Here is a 17,080-nt window from a genome sequence, read left to right on the forward strand (position 1 = left end):
GCTTTCCATCACTTCAGTGTGTTGCACTGTCGTTCATTCCTCTGAGTGTTACGTATTTTTCTTTCTCCTTTCTGGAGAAAAGGTTGTGTTACACAAAAGGGTGTGTGTGTGTGTGGGGGGGGGGGGGGGGGGGGGGGGGATGGGTTGGAGTAATACACACGCTGGGCAAGAGAATTGTCCGAGCAGATGACAGAATTAACATTTGCTGTGTTTTTTTTTAACCATCCCCCATCCTCCTCTTACTCTGTCCACTGTTTGGAGAGCCTGTCAGGGCCTTTAAATTCTGGGTGTGTAGAAAATGTTGCAGCTAGTCTCAATGAAGAATGACTGATCCATTAATAAGTCTAGGCTATGAGTTTAGATCATTTCAGTTACTAGATTTAGAATCCAGATATTAAGCAATGTGGTAAAAAGCATTGTGAAGCCCATAGAACTCCTATAAACTCTGCTTAGGAGCAGAAAAAGAAGAGATGTCCTCTGAATGGGTTTCAGACTGTGATGAACAAGACAGATACACAGGTACAGACGTCCAAGTGCACGAAAACCTGCTAAAATCATTTCGTTCGTACTGTCTCAGACTCAGAGGACAGTGACTCAGAAAAGGAAAACAGACTGCGTGGGATTTGATTTTAAGAAAACTATGGCGTTGTGCAATCTTATCGATGGGGGATATGACTACTGCTGTGAAGAATGCTGCAGAAATCTCGGACTACAGTAAGGTCAAGCACAGGGCTTCTGAGCTGGAACTAACACAGAGCTGGATAACTTTAGTTATTACTATTGCTGTTATTATTACAGCACAAATGGAATGATTTTATTTGTTGGAAGCTAATATGTTACAACAGTGTAAATGATCTGAGTGATGTTATAGATAATGCAACAGTTCTAGCATTTGTTCTTTGGGCAGCTATAGTTTCTGAAGGAAAGTCAGTGGATGATAACCACAAAGAGAAGATAGGCAACCCTACAAGGCCTTAAATCAACCTGCAAAAGGTGACATGGCCACAGGTAGCACTCACACATTGTTTGATGTCTGCAGTGCAGACAAGAGAAACCAGAGCACTTCACAGAGTCGACTGAAAATGGGGCTGACATCACTGTTGTACGTGTCTGTAATTTCCTATATGTCAGCATTTCAAGCAGAGAGCTGTGCATTATGTTTAATGTGGGTGCACACAGACCTGAACTGAGCATCAGAAACTACTGGGCAGGAAACAATGAAATCAGAGAGAGAGAGAGAGAGAGAGAGAGAGAGAGAGAGGAACAGAGTTGGGGGAGGGAAGGCGAGAGTGAAAGTGAGAGAAAAAGACTGTAATCCAGCAGGCTCACTAGGTACAAATGGAAACAGATTCATAAAAGTCAACCCTGCTCTGTTCTCGTCATTCTGACTTGGAAGCCAGAGGCCTTGACACACCAGTAGGATGCTGGATATGTGGCTGAGTTCTCTGTTTCACATTATTAATCCTTTAAAGGGTTTCTGAGTGGAATCATGTCAGTTAGGTTGCTCTCAGCTGAAATCACTCCTTCAATAAAACATTGCTAATGTAAGCATGGAAGGGAAAATAGGTTAGGGAAGGGTGATTTTGATTCAGGTCATAAGAAAAGGGGGGAAAAAAGGCTTAGAATTTTTCTTTTCGTCCTGTGTGTGTCTGCTGTGATTCAGCAGGTCCACCACATCCCAGTCATCTGGGACTGTGGGACTGGAGCCACAAGTCTGATTAGGCGCAGATGTAGAGCATCCTGTATCAAGATTCCATTGAGGCATCTTTGTTAACTCAGTACAAAAGTCTCTTTCGTTTGATTTACATTTTCAACACACCAGCATGTAAACAAGCCAGTAATTTGCTTATCTTATGAAAGATGAGGGGCCTGCCAATACTGCCGATCCGCCCCACTGAAGCAGCGCTGGGACTTATGAGGCTCACTAAAAACTAAACACTGGAAAGGCAAAATGAATCAGGTTTGACTTTAATAGGAGTTCACCGATGTTGTTTTGAAAACTAAAAACACTGACAAGGAATTGGAAAAACAGATCAAACTTCAGCTTATGCAACTGAACAGATTAGTCTTGGCAAACTTGCTCTGTGCGTGAGATTATTTTTGCAGCACCACAATAAATGAAACACCATGTGAGTCATGTAGCTCTATGGCAGCATGTTAAAAGTGTGCACTCTAGTGGCTGAACTGCAGAAAATGTACTGACGCACTGCAGAGCACAGATAAGAACAGAGTTAAAAACCTCTGCAAAAGAGAAAAAAGTTGCAGGAACAAAATAAACACTTCATTAGTTGCTAAAAAATAAATACATTTATTACCTTTTTAATCCAACTGTAAAGTTTCTTTAAAAAAAAACAAAATCCACCACATACATAAGATGCTCTATCGGACTTAAATATGGCGACCGTGGAAGTCGTTTGAGTACAGTGAAATCATTGTTTACTAAATACGAACAGTTGATGGACATGGTCAGCATGGGTAGACCATGACATATAAACAATGCTCAGTGGGTAGTAAAAAGCCCAACATGTGGGAAGAAAATATCCCCTACACCCTTACACCTCCACCACCACCAGTACTGTAAATGTTAGATATAAAGCAGGATGGCTCCATGCTTTTTCCAACATGTTATCAGTCTTCTGTTGTCCGCTTTTGGTGAGCCTGTGTAATTTGTAGCTTCAATTTCCTGTTCTTGGTTGACAGAAGCAGCCCCTGGTATGGTCTTCTGCTGATGAAGCCCCTCTGCTTCAATGTGCTGCACATTAAGAGTTGCTCTTCTGCATACTTTGGTTGTATCGAGTGGTTATTTCAGTCACTGTTGCCTTCCTCACAGCTTGAAACACTCTGGCCATTCTTCTCTGACCTCTAGTATCAACAAAGCATTTTCCCTAAAAGCACTGCCACTTACTGGATGTTTTCTCTTGTTCAGACCACTCTCTGTAAACGCCAGATAGTTGTGTTGGGGAAATCCCAGCAGTTTCACAAATATTCAGACCAGCCTGTCTGCCACCAACAAACACACCACACTCAAAGACACTTAAACCAGCTTTCTTCCTCATTCTTGTGCTCACTTTGAACTTTAGCAGGTCATCTTTACCGAAAGTTAAGCTTTCCAGCTACTTGATGGCCACCTTTGGTTAGAAACCACTATAGCATAGCATATGACAGAGTTATGAGACCATTTATAAGATTTAAGAGGAAGTTATGACTCAATGATTTCCCAGAGAAACAGTTTTTAAACAGCATTTATTTAGCTTTCTCCATACAATACATTTAATGTACAACAGCACATACTGTAATCTCAAATAACTCTCAGTATAAAATAGGGCTTCTACAATCAAGGTACAGTCATAAAATGCTCTGAGGGACATGACGACAGCAACAGTAAAACACCTTCATATAAAGCGCAGGATATTGAGAGAAGTGATTGTATTTGCCAAGCTGCTGCTGTAGGAAGCAGAACTTCAGACCCCACCTCTCAGAGTATCTGACATCCTGCAAGAACCCGTTTTATGTTTCTCTTGGTTCTGGTTTGTCAACTGAAGTGGCTCCAAATGATGATCAAATCATAAGAACATGATCTATTACTGCTGAAAATACAACTTTTGTTAACATGGGAGGATAAAATCAGGCCTTGTTTGGCTATTATATACATAGGTGAGATATATATATATACCAAAGTCAAAGCGCACTCAGCATTATGACTGATGATCAAGCTCATCTTAACAATCATTTATTGAACTGTTTGTGACTGGAGCTGTAAAAACAGGATTGTTTCTGAGTGTTTTCCTGACACAAAACACCGAATCACAGCAAAAGTATACCATACTATCACTGAAGCCACAAGAAAGCGATCTTATTTCAACATTATAAGTAAACATCAGCCAATTATAGAATGTCTTTAAAAGGAATTGTATCTGCAGATGTGCATCGGAGTGCGCGTGGGCCTATATAGCGTCGATAAATGTGTCTTTAAATAGAATACACGTAACACTGACCAGCTTTTGTGTTAGTTTGCTATTACGTAGTGCTTCTGGTGGAGGATATACATTACATATCATATCCAATTAGTATGAGAGAAGGCCTAGGTACAAGGAAACGTAAAAATAGAGAGAGAAAGGAGAGATTTGTCTCAAGTCTTGAGGTAAGCAGTGTGTTTCGATATAATGCCCTACAGACAATCATACAGTTACAATCATTAATTCTCTATATACAAACTTCCTGATTTACATACACTGTACTGCTCCTCAGTTTGTAATTGAATAAAACTAAATATGAGACCATGGTGCAAACTTTTTCAAGCGAGGAGGGGAGTCTGACTTCACAAAGCCCGTTTTCATGATGTGGGTGATAATGAACGTTACAATATGGCTATTGAAGATGGCCTGCTTCCTCTTGCATACGTCACACATACTATCAAATATCTACAACAGTGCAAATTTTCCTGATCGATCAAAACACTTGCAAACAATTGGCAAAACTACATCAGCTCACTTTTGAAGTTGTACGGTGGACGAAAAGAATGCAAGTTGGCGATGGACAATTGTCTGAATAGATGCAGACATCAAAAACTCACATGCCTGTGCATTTAACAGTATATAATAATTAATATGGCATGTTTTAGGGGTAACGTTAACTCTGCGTACTGTGTCACACGAATGAATAAAGTCTACCGTGGCACGATGGCTCGAATGAAAGACAAAAGTAAGAGGACAAACCTGCACTCTGCCCCACATGGCTCTGCTGGATGTAGGCACCGGGTTTACTATCACCTTCTTAGAAGACAAGTTTGAGCTCAGAAACATATCGAGCCTAGCCCACATCTCTCCAAAACACACGCTGTGCCACCTAAATGTGCATCTACTCGAGGAGGCTTTGCAAAAAAAAAAAAGGAAGAAAAAAAAGAAATGTATGTGCTATAGTAATAACAGTTTGCGCACTCATTAACACTACAGACTGTAACTGAGACGCGACATCAACAAGCTTTTACGAAGAGGAGGAGGCTATAGGATGCTACAGTACTAGTGCTACCTGAACATGCTACAGATTGAGACTACAAAGATGGAGGACTGTTTCACATTAGCACAAAGCAGGAACCAGCTTTGCTGAGGAGCTCTACCCATTTCAGCCCACAGAGCTGCTTGCAACCAGCTGTGCCTGGAACCAACATTTGATTATTTAAAAACGCAAACCAAAGGTTGTGTGTGTCTGTGTGTCGTTTGTTTTAGGAGAAATATTGTCTTCACAAATGTTATGTACCATTTTTAAAATGACAGAAGTACCATCTATGCAGCTTGATGGATCAAGTACTTAGTAAAGCTGGCTTATTGTGTGCAGAGGAAAGCACCCCATCTGTAGTCAGTTCCTGTCATATGAAACACACATACAAACATACTCACACACATTCGCTTGCACAAGTGCACAAACCCTGAAGTTAGGAACGATTTCTATCATCACACGGCACTAGCGTTTTGATTATCTTAGAGTAAGAGCTGGGATTGCATACTGTAGCATACATCTCCTGGGAGAGGCGCCCTTCATCAATATCAGCTCATTTGTTTTTAACCACACATGCATCCACACCCACACACAGACACACACTCATACACACTGGAATAAATTTTTAAACTGGTCAAAAAAATTAAAAAGAAATTACAATCGCATGCTTTTTAACGGAATGTAAGAAAGCTCAAACCAGACCTTCGGCTACAGCTGGGACCAAGCTGAAGCCAAAGTGTCTCCTTTGCTTTAACCATGAAAAGCAGAGACGTAAGAATTTTGTTCTGGTGGAATTTCATAGTGTTCAAACCGTTCTCACCGTCACCAAGCCATCAGTCTGGTAACACAATTCTGAAGTGCTTTGACACACAACTGTAACGTTATGATTAAAGGGACAGCTGTCCCTTAATAAAGGACTAATATATAGTTTATCTATTTATATAGATAAACACACACATACACTTTATATGTTTTTATATATTATTTAAAATATATTCCCCCATATTAAGTGGGAGCTCTGGACCTAGTCTATTAGACCTCTGGCAACAGACACCTACTTAAAACTGACTACAGCCTCACATTTCGACTGATGTCCAAATGACATATGCCATTCACACCAACAGCAAATGCAAGGTGATCAGACCTTTAAAGTAAGCTACATTCAAAGCCTACAGTGTAGCTGTGAAACCAGTATCTATTAACATTTGCCATCTTCCTCTTCCCACTCAAACTAATGGAAAACCTGCTATTGTATTCTCTAAAGCAGGGATTCAGACTAGTTCATTTTATCTTGTATTACCATAATTTTAACAGAGCCTTTAACAACATACCAATCATCGCTGCTCTTCAGTTACATTGCATGTGACGGAGCAGTGTTTTGGTGCAAAGGAGAATGCCAAGCCTTTGGGAAAAGAAAAAAAAAGACCCTCTCTGCCATGCTTCTCTATAACATTTAGATAACCTGGATAAGAGATCCTTGGAACAAAATTGTGTATATTTTGTACTTTTAGACAGGTAGACTTCAACCACAATAATTTGGCAGCTATTGATTTGGCTACAAAATCCACAGAAAAGTGCAAATATTCACTTTATTTTGTTTTTGTGACATCTTGAGTTTCTGACCTCTTTATATCTGTTCTATGCACCCATGCTTAATAAATAAGTTAATAACAAAACTCAAACATAACTCTGAAAGATCCCCTAGCATAATCTGATCAAAGTGCAGCACCCCAGCAACAACGGAAGGAGTGGAAGTGTTTGATAAGGTTCAGATAGCAGGTCCTAGATCATGGTCTTGTGGGGCTCTTCTTCTAGCTCCGAGTAAGCCACTCGCACATAAAGTAATAGATAGACTCACACACACAGAAACACTCGCATAGAGTCTAGCTTAGATCAGTCTGGCCTCTCCCTCCATGTCTGGCGGTAGATCACACACTCCTGTGAAGTGCATCTCCTTTCCCTTGCGTGCCTGTGCAGTGCCAGCTTTGGCCCCTCGCTCCCCCAGGCTGGGAGAGGGCTGTTGAGCCACAGGGTCTGGCGACGTCCCACGGGGGATTCCACCTGCCCGCCTCTCTTTCAGGAAGACCTCTAGCCGGCGTAGCATCTGCTTGGGGTTCTTTTTGGCAAACAGCTCCACATCTGAAGGTTATGAAACACAGAAAATGTGAGATTTGCGGAGGAATGGTAATCTGTGTTTTTTCCAGTGTGGAATTCAATGGATAGACCCCTAACTTAGACTAAAGGAAGACCCTTGACATTTTGGGAAATCCCATATTTGCTTGGATGCTGAGTGTTGCTTTTAAACAATGATACCAATCGCATATTTTTCTCTAAATATGAAGCCAAAAGCTGCAGCTTAGGTAAGAGGAAAACTATCAACAGTGTGTGAAACAGTTCACTAACCAATAACCAATTATTGAAAAAGTTCAATAATCTCATCTGTGTTAAGGATATGAAAGCAGAAATGTAAAAATCACAGGTTGCCATCTGACAAAAGGCTTTGTACCAGGCTGGCCTTGGACCTGTATTTTGTTTTTTTTACTTTGCCCTTTAAAGCAGATTAATTTTCTGATGTTTCCAGTCTTTGTGCCAATTGGCTTCTGACTGCAGCATCACAAGTAAGAGGTAGCATTAGCGTGATTATAAGCACAACCTTTCAGAACAAAGCCAGAGTCAGCGATGGTCTTCTGCTGGGTCTTCCACAGTTGATAAAGGTGCAGATAGGTGGCAACGTAGAATTCGTTCAGCACGCCGACCACTTGCTGACGACGATTACACTCCCTGGTATGAACAAAACACAAAGGACAGAGGGTGTCTTGACACCCATCAAACACACTTCTGAAAATGGGATAATTAAAAAAAACAAAACAAATATGAGTCTCACTTGGACAAGGCCTCCTCTCTTAGTACTTGCAGAGCGATGCGGGTCATGTTGATTGACATCACACTAAATGGAAAGTTCTAAAACAGACAAAAACACAAGGAATTATTGCTAAAGCAGTAAGGGACAATCATTAAATCAAATGAACACATTTCCCCACTTTGGCTTGAACAAGCTGCCTTGTGAGAGTAAATTTTACTGCCAGGTAATACCTGTGTCGGGTGTTGTGATAATTTGTAGATGTCTCTAGCCAAGGGTAGAGTCTCTGGGTCCATCACAAAATATAGAGTATGCATCAGTCCCAGGAATCCAGTGCCACGTAGGTCAGTGGCAGGGTCTGTACCTGCAGTAAAGAAAGTAAATAAAGGCAAAGCAGCATGATGTTAGCACAGGAGTGATGTCATATTATTAATTATGAATTGAGAACTACCTTTTTACAACAAAATAGAGAGTGTCTTACCCTGAAAGCCAATGTTTTCCCAGTGTACGCCATACCGTGGACAGTCCAACTTGCTGCCAATCAGCTTCTTATAAATAGTCTGGAGGACACGCAAGTGGACCGTTTGGCTGTTGTCAACAGGGCCTGTGTGAAGAAAAGTAAAACACACGTGCAAAAGACCTAATTTTTGTTTTTGGAAACGCTTAAGGAGTTTTAACTACTTGTGTGATGTTTAGACCAAACAGACCCTTCTAACACACACTCACACTGTGCAATGGCAAAGACGAGATCTCTCTCCTCCAGGAGCTCCCTGTGAAGTCGCGGAGGTCCAAAGAGGAAGTGTGTGATCGCAGCCAGACCAGTCCTGCGAATGGTTGGCTGGATGTTCTTCTGCAGGTGGACATTGAGGAAAAATTTAAAAAGTGTACCCATCAAAACAATGTATTTATTTGTTTTCAAATGCATTATCATTCTCATACTTTACATTTCTTTATTTACTACACTAAAGACTAGTGATTTTTATGAATAAGACCTAATTCAGATTTCCTCTGTTTGTCATTCTACTTTCTTTGCAGTTTTGTTTTAGCATTCCTTACCAGCAAATCCCCAAGGTCTGTGGTCTGAAAGTACTGCAAGGCTTCATTGAAGGAGATAAGTGGGGTTGGGTTTAAGTCCTCAGTGAGAGCTGGGAGATCAATATTACAGTTATATTATTATACCATCAACTAACAGACCAAAAATCAGCAAAGTCATTATCATTCTCCTACAAACAGCAAGATTTATCTGACCTGGCTGGGTGTGCTCTAGAGCCTCCCACTCCTGCCTGGCCTTTTCCAACTCCACATTTTCCTTATCATCTGTAAAGAAAACAAAGTTGAAGAAAGAAAACGTGCTAATTCAACAAACAGCTTCATTTGGTTCACAGCTTTAACCTAGCACTCCAACAGGGTGAGCTATTTTGCTATGGTGACATCCACCCAGTCACTCCCTTGTCATGAATCCTTCTTGTCTAACAGACCTGCACCCTCCAGGGTGCCTCCTGTGCTTCCTAAAACCAGGCAACCTTAACTCCTGGGTCAGGTATTACCTGCAATAATTGCTCTGTATCTAGGACACACACACACACACACACACACACACACACACACACACGAGAAGAGGATGTGAGACAAAAATCAAGGTTGTTCGTGTTACCTTCAGGCTTGGGCTGGTCTCCAGCTGCCAGGGTTTGCAGAAGACCATTCTGTTTTAATGCTGAAATCTGGAAAATAAAATATTTGGAGACATTAAATTCAAGGAAGTGGTGTGCTGTTTGAAGTCAGACAGTAACAATAGGCTTTAATTACCGGCAGAGATCTGAGTGGTGCGCTGCCATTGGTGTGGTCTTTGACATTATGACCAATAACCAGTCCATTCATGATCTATAAAGCAAAAAAAAAAAGAAAAAAAGACAATATGTAGATTTTTTTTTTTAAAAGGACACAACACGAGCAGAATCTAATGAGAATGAATCAATGAGAAGTGATTTTTAAGTGTACTCACAGGCTTATGATTGGAGTGTCCATTGGTTATCTCCTCTAATGGTTTACATTCACGAGACAAACCATTCAGACCCTAACAGCAGAGCAGCAGCAGCACAGAGCAGGTGTATCAGAAAAACACAATGTAAAAACAGTGCAGCATTCACCCCCTCCATGACAGAGCAACACGTTATTACTGGAGGCCATATGCAATTCCTGAAAACTAATACACATATGATAAAAAAAAAAAAATTAAACAGTGAAATATTTAGTATAACAGGCCAAATTAAATAACAGGTATTCTTTTGAAAGTGGCCTGCTTGGAAACATGCCACTTTTACTGGGATGCTTCTTGTGTGTGGCACACTTATGCTTAAAAACTATGAAAATAATTTAAGGGTGCACATCCACTGGGGAAAATGGTCATAACCTGACTTAGGTTGCACCGAAATTGCAAACACACTTACTGATCCAACTGTTTACAAATGAAACTGTACACAAGGACAGCAAAGAGGTCAGGGAGTTAGAGGTAATGTTTTGGCTAGGAAACCAAGCTGGGGATAAAGGAAATGCGCTGTCAGCTGCCACTGATAACAGAAAGGACCTTGGCCTTAGACCTTAGGTTAAACACATAAGACATAAGGACTTAAAGCACATCATGTGACATTAAACAAAAGTGCAGGGCAGGAAGGGAAAAATGATTCCTCTGAGAACAATAAAAATCTCCGTAGCAACAATGGTCAGACGGCAGTACTTCTGTTTTGTTGAACAACACGGCAGGTGCTGCTTTCGGTTTTAATGGTTTTAAGTTCCTGTAAATCTAAACACTGGAATGAGATTAAAACAAAGGTCAAATAAGGTTACCTCAATGCGGGAGGCGACATCAATGTCTTCTTCCATTGCATGTGAGCGCGTTGTCTGCTGAACTTGTTTCTGATCCTGGCCTCTAAAGACTTCTGAAGTCATAAACTGAGATTGGCTGATGAGTTGATGCAAGGGCCACCATGGCTTCAGCTGCACACACTTGTAGCTACTGCAAGTATCTATGCGTTTATCATTTTCCCCTCATATATGTAGACAACACGACATCCACAGTCACCGGGTCGATTTTAGAAAGTTGTCGCCGGCAGGAAAAAAAAGTGTTGTTTGAACATCATATTCACGCAAGAGCAATAGTTGTGTGGTTTTCAATGCCAGTCTAACCACGAGTATGGATGCTGACAGGAATCTACAGATATCAGTCCACGAGAGCTGACTGGAGGAAATGGCTACCCATCAATACACAAGTTGCCTGGAAACCTGCCTCTTTTCTCTCCACCACTGACCAGCCCTGCTCTCTTTAGCCCCTCCAGAGGTGCCCGAAGCCTGAATAATGACATTCCTGTTCAGGGCTGGGCTCTCCCTGTCCGAGACACTTCATCACTTTGGCACTTAAGATAAATCCAAAGTATCCCAGGCAGTATTCACAAGCACCGAAGCAGCCCTACGTCTCTGGCCTCACGTGAAATGGCATCAAACATCCGAACTCCAGCTGTGCAACGAGATGTGGGGTCATGAAGAGTTGTTGTATGGCAGGAGACACTGTGTGAAAGGCAGTGGTTTAAAAATGCAAAGTTAATAAATGGCTACACAAAAGTAACAGAAAAACCAACCAACAGGTGACAAAGACACAGAATTATTTATTAGCACGTTTGGCTCATCATATCAAAAATGATAAAACAAGCAAAGGTTCATCACGTATCCTTTAAGTCACAATACATCACAACACCTGGAACAAAAATAGTTCCCTTATGCGTTTACCTGTTAGGATGGGCCAAATTATTTTGCTGTGAAAAAAAAAAATCTAATACCTGAACTGAAGACCCTGTTTCTTCACCCATGTTGTCTCTGTGTGGGAGGGTCAGAGTATATTGCGTGGTGTAAAACAAATACCTCCTCCCAAGCACTGGTTTTCATACTTATATCTCAAGAACATTTTCAATGCATAACTAGTCAGCGTTTTTTCTTTTCTTTTTTCCTTCTTTCTTTTTCTTTTCTTTTTTACAGCGTAATATTGCTACTTTTACTAAAGCAAAAGCTCTGCACACTTTCCCATCCGTTTTTTAAAAAAAAATCACAGCAATTTTAAAATAAAAGGATAGCACTACAGAAATCAAGCACACAGCCGCGACAAAAACAAAACAAAAAACTAGCGAATAAGTTCAGCTTAGTGAGGTGACAGCTGCCTACAGTAACGCTCCGCCGCTCTGACAGCTACCATTATCTCTAGCAACCGAAAATCTAGCATTATGTCAGCTAGCAACCCCGCAGGCACAAAGACGCAGCTACAGCTTCACCTCAAACGGAGAATGCCACGGCGCATATACTGCATGCAAGTCCGCCGAAATTTACGGCAAACACCACAACATTTTAATTCGTATATAAAACAATCACCTGCATTTAAGGACTCCAGTCCTAGTTAGGTTTTGACACACGAAAAGCCAGCTGCCAGGCTAACTAACGGGCTAGCTGTAGCTCTGCTGAACTGTAACAGGGATGGAGGGGGGGTCTGTCCCCAAATCCAACAGCAACACGCGAATAAATCTGCTTTTGTCTCAAAGTTCCTGCAAATGCAGCAGAAACATTGCGTCCCGCGGCCTGTCTAAAAATATTACGTGATATGAAGCATTTTAAAAGTACCTCAGTTTATGATTGTTTCTCCCTCCAATCTCAGCTTCCCTTCCCCCGTCCAGTGGCCACGGTAATTTCGAGTGCATCTTGGGAATTGTGGTTTCCTGTCCGACTCTATCTTCATTACGTCATCGCATTCTCGAGCTCAGGTATACAGGAGCTGTGGGAGATCGCGACGCCTTCCGTTACCTTTGATTCTCGCTCCTTTTTCTTGCTCAATATGTAATAAAAAATAAAAATAAAAATCTATTCCGAAAAGAAATAAAAAGGAAAAACGAAAACAGAAATAATAAAATAAGGTTCTGAAAAATTCTAATTTACTTTTGACTTGGCACTTTCTCCCTTTCTATAAGCTGAAAGAATGCGCCTAAAATTCAGACTTCAATTTAGACCATACGAGGGCACACAGATGGAAATGGGTTTGAAAAAAAAATCAAGGCTGTCAGTGCCAAGGAGATATTTTTTTCTTTTTTTAGTCTTCCTGGTTACACAGCTTATCTGCACTGGATAATTTCCTCTTTCCAATCCAAGAATCCAAGAATTTTTTCGTTTTAATGAAAGACTATCTCTAAATGGCTACAACTCACATTACATCTACTTACTCTAGCATTTTGAGCAATTTACTGTTTTCAAACAGATGTCAGTCTTTACCCCCGGAACATCCTTTGGTATGCGTTAAACAAGCTGCACTTGGGGATGCTATGCTTTAAAATTTTAAGTGCATGCAGTTATATGCAACCAAACTGGACCCCCGGATTTCTCAAAAAGCCCTATGGGGGAATTGGAAAATGGCTCCCATTTGACCTCACACTCTAGACTAAGGCTTTAATGGCATGACATAACCGCATCATCCCGAGTAGCACAGGTTAATATATTTATTATTAGAAATGGAAGTCAGACCTATACTCTGCAATTAAACTAATCCAGATCCCTGCTATCTGCCCTGCCAAGAAAATGAGCAGTTACAAAACATTTTGGATCAACTAAAACTACACAGAATAGGCAGAATGTTACACAACTGGCAGTAATGGAGGAGAGATTTCCTGTTTGGGCTGAAATCCACTGTTACTTGATCTTGGGGAATGTGCTGCTGGCTCGCATAGGACTGCTAGCTGCTGGACTCCTTACATTTCAGAGTGGCCAAACACCTGCTCGTTCTGGCAAACGCTCAGCCTGAAAACTCATCAAGGGATAGGAAGACATTTTTCATGAGCTACATTCATCACGGGTTTAAAAAGAGCCTCTAAATCCATCCATCGCCTCCCCATCAAAGAGGAATAATTCTTATCATTATTGCTGTGCTATTTAAAAGATGAGTTTTAGTTTCCTGTTGAGCTTGGTGTTTTACTTGTGTGTGTTTTTTCCGTCACTGGGATTTGAATTTCTGTCATTTTCTAAAAATCTCTGTGATCAAATAAAAAAGTCAAGTAAATGGCACTTAAAGTGTTTAATGTTATCTGTTTTTTCCCCAACAGGAAAGAGCAGAGAAATCATTCATCAACAGCATAATAAAAAGCACAAAAACACACACACACTAATGATGCTGCTGTCATTTATTCAACACCGCTTTATGTTACAATAGCTCATAGCCAAATACATCTGCAAAATATTAATAAATAAAACAATGAAACAACAGTGCTATTTCGCAGCAGAGGCAGGGGCAATAAATGACTGTTTTCTGCCAAAGTGGGATGATGATGATGATGTATGAATATGTCAGAAAGCATACACTGACTTTTGCAGAAGGTCTTACCAGGACGGGGAGTCGTTGAGGCCAGTGAAATTGCGACATGATTATTATTTTTCTATTTGCTTTTACAGTTTTAAATTGTTTTAATATTCATTTTTTTACATGCTTTCTGATGAGTACCTGAATCAGACTTAAAACATTCTGTTCAAGGGGAAATGACTAAATCGTGTTTTCCCAAAAGAGAATTCCAATCTCTATGACTTTTCAAATTTAACAGATAAATTCTCCAAGCTTGGCCTGATCAAATTTAGAAAAGAAAACAACAAGGAGTGAACAACACCGGAGCCAAAATCCACTAACTGGAGAAGTGGAGATTTTAATCTTTGCATGTGTTACATTTCACTTCATAATCGGATTTGGACCATAAGCTTCTTGTTAAGTTCAGTTGCTGTTGTTAGCAGTCAAATGGCTCTTCAGTAAAGATAGCTGTGGCACATCCAATGTTGTATAGCCTGTATATTAATATTAATCTAACAAGCAAACGATCCTGGGAAGAGGCACAAATTCCCTGGGGTTGTAGACCTTTCACCTGGAGCCACAGGTGAAAGGTCCAACCCAGACTCTAAAGATCAGTAATCCACAAACCCAACATTGCAGTTTATAGTGGTGCTGGATATACATTTTAAATGGCATTCAGTTTCTCTTCACTTTGCAGTTTAGTGTTCACTTTGTGATCAGAACTCTTAAAGGTGTTATTATGTGCTCTAAAACCCCACAATTTTATTATATGACTGTCGCCTGCCTTTAATCAGTAGCATTAGATTTACAGGGCACTTGTTTGAGACTGAATCTCTCTGAAGATCTCTCTCTGATTTTAGCCTAGTTGTTTTAAAACACCCAAACAGGGACCTGAGACACTAAAAGCCAAAGGCGGCAAAGCACACAGTCTGTAAGACTGGTGTTAGAGACAATCATGGCAGATTTTCTATTTTTTAGGGAAAGAAAAACACACATTTACCGACTGCAGCAGTTTAAGCAGATAAATATGAGTTTTGTTTTGGGTTTTTTCTTTTGTAAATGAGCAGAGGCTACTTTTCTGCCACGTCTCTGGTGCCAAAGCTCAATAGACATCCAGTGTCACCAGGCAGGAGACATCTCCACGGAAACATTGTTAGCCATCCTTTGCCTGAGGTGGCTGGCAAAGTCCACCTGCGTCTGAGCGAGCACTTTGTTTATGATTGTCTTTGGGATCCAGCCCTGCCAATAACAGAGACAAAACCAGTGTCAGTTTGAATCAAATGACGCTTTTACACAAATCTAATACCAGTGAAAGGGAAGATGCAAACTTGATCATTCATACCTTTAGATCTATACTTAGTAACCAGGTGAATTTGGTCTTATTTGGGTCTTCAGCGCAGGACTTCATAACTATGCAGGTTGGCCCGTTTTCCGCTCTGAGAAATGTAATGATTAACGGACAGTGTCACTTTAAAATAATCTGCATGCAAATGGTCTGTGCATCCATAAAGTAATGCCTCGGACTGATGGCTCCCCATTGCTTACCTGACAACACCCCTCTGCTCAGGCATTTTTGGGTGCTGAGTGGACATTCCTGCCAGGAAGCAGGTGGAGCCTCGCCGCTTGGCACATCGGACACTGACAAAGTCCCTGGGTCCCACCACATTGCCGGGGGTCTCCGCGGATACCTCATGGGTGATCATCGTGTCCTGGCCGATCTTTTGGAGAATCTGGAGAATTCCGAAGTAAAGCATCATTAATTAACATTTCTGGATATATTTGTGTAACATGTTGTAAGTGTACGCTTTTAAAATAACAGAATAAAAGAAGCAATAACCATTAATTTTTCAACTTTCTTACTTTGACTTCTTTCACATTTGGGTTCCACTCCCCCATTCGCTCCATATTTCCAACTAGCTCTTTGTAAAGATCATCAGGATGTTGCTCCAGCATCACTTCTAGCTTGAACACCTTCCCGACATCAGGTAGCACTTTGCTCAGGACCTTGTCTCCATTCGCCTGCAGAAGAGAGGGAATGGGGACGAGAAGTGTTAAAATGTGAAGTTTCATAGCCGAGCTAATACAAAAACACTTGACTTTGATGCCAATAATGTATGCACGCACAGCAACAGTTTCAGTGGTCCAGCCGTCCTGCTCGCTGAGGATTCTGATGGCCTTTTGCAGTGCATCTTCACCTTGTTTCAAATAAGACATCTCCTCCTCATTGTAACTGTTTTCTTGAATCTGAGAACCTTAAAACCAAATTGCAATTATCCAAATTATACTTGTTTATGTCTTATTCTATGATTAAAAAAATCTGATCATGCATGACTTTTTCTTTTTGCATTACAGTGACTGAAACAATCACAACAACTCACTGAGAAGAGAGCTTCGACGGTGGACTTGGCTGATCCAGTTACTGGGGCCCGGACCTGCCAGCCTGTACAGCTCATGATGAATGGCCACCATGGCATTCTTCCTCAAACCTGGAAAGCGCAGACAGAAAATACTCCGTCACTGTACCAGAACTTCCAGAAGGATTATCGAACAACATCTGTCTTCATTTTTTCTTTACTCATCAGGCTGGCATGTAGACTGCAACTTGGAATTTGTGGATGAATTTGTGGATTCGTTCACTCACATGTCATATTCCTCATGTGCCGATAGGAGATGCCAGCACACAGTTTAAAAGTAGCAGGCAGCATTTTCAGTTTCGAAGCGCGCTGAGAAAAAACTGTATAAAGGCAAAAAGATTGCAGAGATTCAAACTCTCTTTGAGCTGTGAATGTTCTAAATGGCCCAGCTCCTGGGTCCATATATATAGGAGCACTGCCCACAAGGCCGCCTTGCTATCACTGTGTAGATAA

At 41.0% G+C, this 17,080-nt stretch overlaps 2 protein-coding genes across 4 annotated transcripts; both read right to left on the reverse strand.

The window, feature by feature from the left end:
• Positions 1-3,226: 3,226 nt before the first annotated feature.
• elmod3 (ELMO/CED-12 domain containing 3) lies at positions 3,227-12,586 on the reverse strand. Of its 3 annotated transcripts, none has more exons than XM_006805868.3 (13): positions 12,515-12,586; positions 10,700-11,416; positions 9,858-9,929; positions 9,662-9,736; positions 9,510-9,576; positions 9,104-9,172; positions 8,912-9,000; positions 8,582-8,705; positions 8,337-8,459; positions 8,089-8,219; positions 7,880-7,956; positions 7,649-7,776; positions 3,227-7,134 (listed from the first exon to the last, which is right to left on the reverse strand). In XM_006805868.3, exons 2-13 carry the CDS (start codon positions 10,799-10,801, stop codon positions 6,884-6,886), a joined length of 1,308 nt encoding a protein of 435 aa, XP_006805931.1. In that variant the 5' UTR covers positions 10,802-11,416; positions 12,515-12,586; the 3' UTR covers positions 3,227-6,883. The 3 variants fall into 3 exon arrangements, with proteins under 3 accessions (XP_006805931.1, XP_006805933.1, XP_006805932.1); XM_006805870.3 differs by lacking the exon at positions 12,515-12,586 and adding an exon at positions 12,269-12,489; XM_006805869.3 differs by lacking the exon at positions 12,515-12,586 and adding an exon at positions 11,686-12,246.
• A 1,457-nt stretch (positions 12,587-14,043) lies between these two features.
• On the reverse strand, positions 14,044-17,044 carry star (steroidogenic acute regulatory protein). The gene is made up of 7 exons (XM_006805871.3): positions 16,855-17,044; positions 16,592-16,699; positions 16,338-16,465; positions 16,074-16,232; positions 15,759-15,943; positions 15,556-15,649; positions 14,044-15,452 (listed from the first exon to the last, which is right to left on the reverse strand). Exons 1-7 carry the CDS (start codon positions 17,027-17,029, stop codon positions 15,333-15,335), a joined length of 969 nt encoding a protein of 322 aa, XP_006805934.3. The 5' UTR covers positions 17,030-17,044; the 3' UTR covers positions 14,044-15,332.
• Between the last annotated feature and the right edge of the window lie 36 nt (positions 17,045-17,080).

Source organism: Neolamprologus brichardi, chromosome 12, assembly GCF_056152115.1.
Source record: "Neolamprologus brichardi isolate AB-2024 chromosome 12, ASM5615211v1, whole genome shotgun sequence".
Lineage (NCBI taxonomy): Eukaryota > Metazoa > Chordata > Actinopteri > Cichliformes > Cichlidae > Neolamprologus > Neolamprologus brichardi.